The sequence below is a fragment of the Poecilia reticulata genome, linkage group LG7 (assembly GCF_000633615.1).
Source record: "Poecilia reticulata strain Guanapo linkage group LG7, Guppy_female_1.0+MT, whole genome shotgun sequence".
Taxonomy (NCBI): domain Eukaryota; kingdom Metazoa; phylum Chordata; class Actinopteri; order Cyprinodontiformes; family Poeciliidae; genus Poecilia; species Poecilia reticulata.
This window is the reverse complement of record NC_024337.1, coordinates 7,420,047-7,422,867: the sequence shown is the minus strand read 5'-3', so window position 1 is coordinate 7,422,867 and position 2,821 is coordinate 7,420,047. Positions and strand designations below refer to the sequence as shown.

Sequence of the window (2,821 nt, the reverse complement as noted above, 5' to 3'; positions counted from 1 at the left end):
ATAATCAATTTTCCCCTGGCCATCTGTAATTCATAATCAATTTTCCCCTGGCCATCTGTTTCTGCCGCACCCTCGTCCTGCTCAGTGTACTCAGCTCAACAAAGTCTATTCTCCTTCTWAGTCTTTCTTTCATTACAAAACATAATCAATGTGTTACTTTATCAACTTATTACTTCAGTATGTTTCTTCCTCACTTTGGGGAAATCTCTAATCTTTAATAATCAATGATCATTATACAACAATCAAGTTGTTACTGTTAACTCAAAAGTACAAACCTAAATTTCCATAATGCATTATAACATTTAACTGATCAAAAATACAGAACATATATTTTGATTATACATTACAGACATTCCTTCTCTGACATGTGTATTATTATTTTATACTTGTTACTCTTAATCATAATTAAATTAATATACAAGATTTACTGTTATTTCTCAGGCCTTAATTCCGTTTTCTGCATGCACCTGGACAGATCTCACATTCTCATACCAGTTTTCACGACAGGCCTTAGAGGTCACACATTTAATAATTATCAGAAAAATTATTTAATGTGGTGTAAAACTAACAATGAACAAGCTGGATTGATAAATGCAATGAAATCCTTGACGAAAATGTGATTAGACTGCAGAGACTGGTTCAGTTAGAGACATGTCTCTGGAAAGCATATTCATGAGACGTAAAACACATAAACATATCCGAGCTAGGTTCTATGCAAACAGCTGATTTTACCTTCCAACACCAGTTGCTCCTATTTAAAGTTAATTATACTCTCATTATGCTGACATTGTGGCCTTGTTCTCCTCTTCTTTTTTGGCAGGCCAGTTAGTGGTGGGGACCTGTGAGATAGTGATGCTCAACAGAGACAGCACTGTTCCCAGACGGACAATCGCACGGCAGACCGCGCGCTGCGCCTGTCGGAGAGGCCAGATTGCTGGCACCATCAGGGCGAGGCCAGCTTGTGTAGACGGTGAGTACAACAAATTCCCTAACTTTGATCAAGGGACATACTCTCATCTTTTGTACAAAAGCATCAAACAGAAAAACATTAAAGGGGGCTTGGGGGAAGAGGGAGGGAAACAAGTAAAGGTCTCCGGAAAATTAAAAGCACTATATTTTAATTAACCTGACCTTGCGCCATTAACTGAAAGAGAATCCTGGCAGTTGACCCATTTGTGTTTTTTTAGGTATTACACATGAGAAGATTTTATAAAGCAACTAGATTTTTATTGGATTTTTTATTAATAATGTCATTATAATCTTTAGACACAGCAAATTCATTGTTTTTAGTTGGCACAGCAACCTAAGCAATCTATGCACTAGCATGAGTTATCTCATTCAGTGTTGTCTTTTGTTTTCTCACCTCTTTCACCAGTAGAAGAAAATGTCCTTTCTAAGGAAACTATGTCTCCAAGTACTTCAACTGTTACACAAATAGGAACCTTGATCTTGCTTAATTAGTGTGGTTTTTCTTGTCGAAGTAGCAGTTGTTTACTCAGTTTGTAAAAATCTGAACAAAAAATGACATACCTGTTTAAAACTAGACATGCAGATGATACCAGGAGGATGTTGGGCCTCTTGTAGTTTGTTGTGTAGTTTATCTCCTTGTTACCTAGGGAACCAATGAGGTCAGTATATTAAATTAAAATGATATCCATTAAAAGTGCTCTACTTTACATTTTTAGGGTCAATGGACAGTGGCACAAAACAGAACTGACTACCAGTCAGGCATTTACAAAAGTATCTAAGAACAGTAAAATACTATTTATCATATTCAAGGACATGAATCTGCTGTGATTTGTCAGCTGATTTTCATTATCAGAAAACKTATTTCTCTGAATGCCTAAAGTTGGGACTTTGACACCTTTTCATCTTTACTGTACATGGAGGGTTGAAGTAAAAACACAGAAAAACAGAGAAAAAAATTAACCCCCCCAAAAAACACTTTTTTGTTCACTTTGGAAGAGGTTTAATASAAATTTTTTTATGCATATTCTAATGCATACACTACGTGGTGCATTAGAAATGGGCAAATGAACTGAACCAGTTCTTTAACCGTTTTCACTCCCCAGTTTCTAGTTACAGCCCCTCTTCCCACACATTGTCTGCTTGTAGTTTTACGACTGCTGACCAGGTGAAAAGACAGTTGGAGAAACTTCACCTGGGAAATCCCATGGTCCAGACAATATCAGCCCAAATGTCCTAAAGACATGTGCAGGTCAGTTAAGTGGAGTCTTGCTGTACCTCTTTAACTTGAACCTTAAGCTCCATAGAGTACCAGAACTATGGAAAACATTGTGCTTGGTTCCAGTACCAAAGAAGATACTTCCAAAAACACTGAACGACTATAGACCCATTGCTCTGACCTCTCACATTATGAATGTTATGGAGAGGCTGGTTCTGGTACATCTGTGGTCACAGGTGGATGCAGACCAAGACCCTCCCCAGTTTGCATACCAGCCCCACTTAGGAGTGGATGATGCAATTATATACTTGCTGCAGAGGGCGTATTCCTCTCTTGACAGACCTGACACCATTGTCCGCATCCTTTTCTCTGACTTTTCATCAGCCTTCAACACTATCCAGCGAGGATTACTATGGTAGAAGCTGACTAAAATGGCTGTAGATGCATCACTCAACACCTGGATCATTGACTATCTGACAGCCAGACCTCAGTATGTGAGATTACAGAGCTGCAAATCAGAGCGTCTAATATAACTTTCACAGAGTGAAGAACTGTTCACAAAACAGAACTGCAGCAATATAAACGTCACAACCAAAAGACAGTGATGTGCCTTTTGGGTTTACTGCGTCTCTTAAG

At 38.4% G+C, this 2,821-nt stretch overlaps 1 protein-coding gene across 4 annotated transcripts in view; it reads left to right on the top strand.

Moving 5' to 3' along the window:
* The window catches only part of tafa5l (TAFA chemokine like family member 5, like), a 204,855-nt gene that overhangs the window by 81,941 nt on the left and 120,093 nt on the right, over positions 1-2,821 (top strand). For all 4 annotated transcript variants that reach the window (XR_001776781.1, XR_001776782.1, XR_534029.2 and 1 more), the window contains exon 2: positions 821-970. Coding sequence is in view for 1 of the 4 variants with exons in the window: in XM_008413145.2 (XP_008411367.1) it covers positions 821-970 (150 nt within the window). In the remaining 3 variants the exon portion in view is untranslated. The remainder of the gene's footprint in view (positions 1-820; positions 971-2,821) is intronic.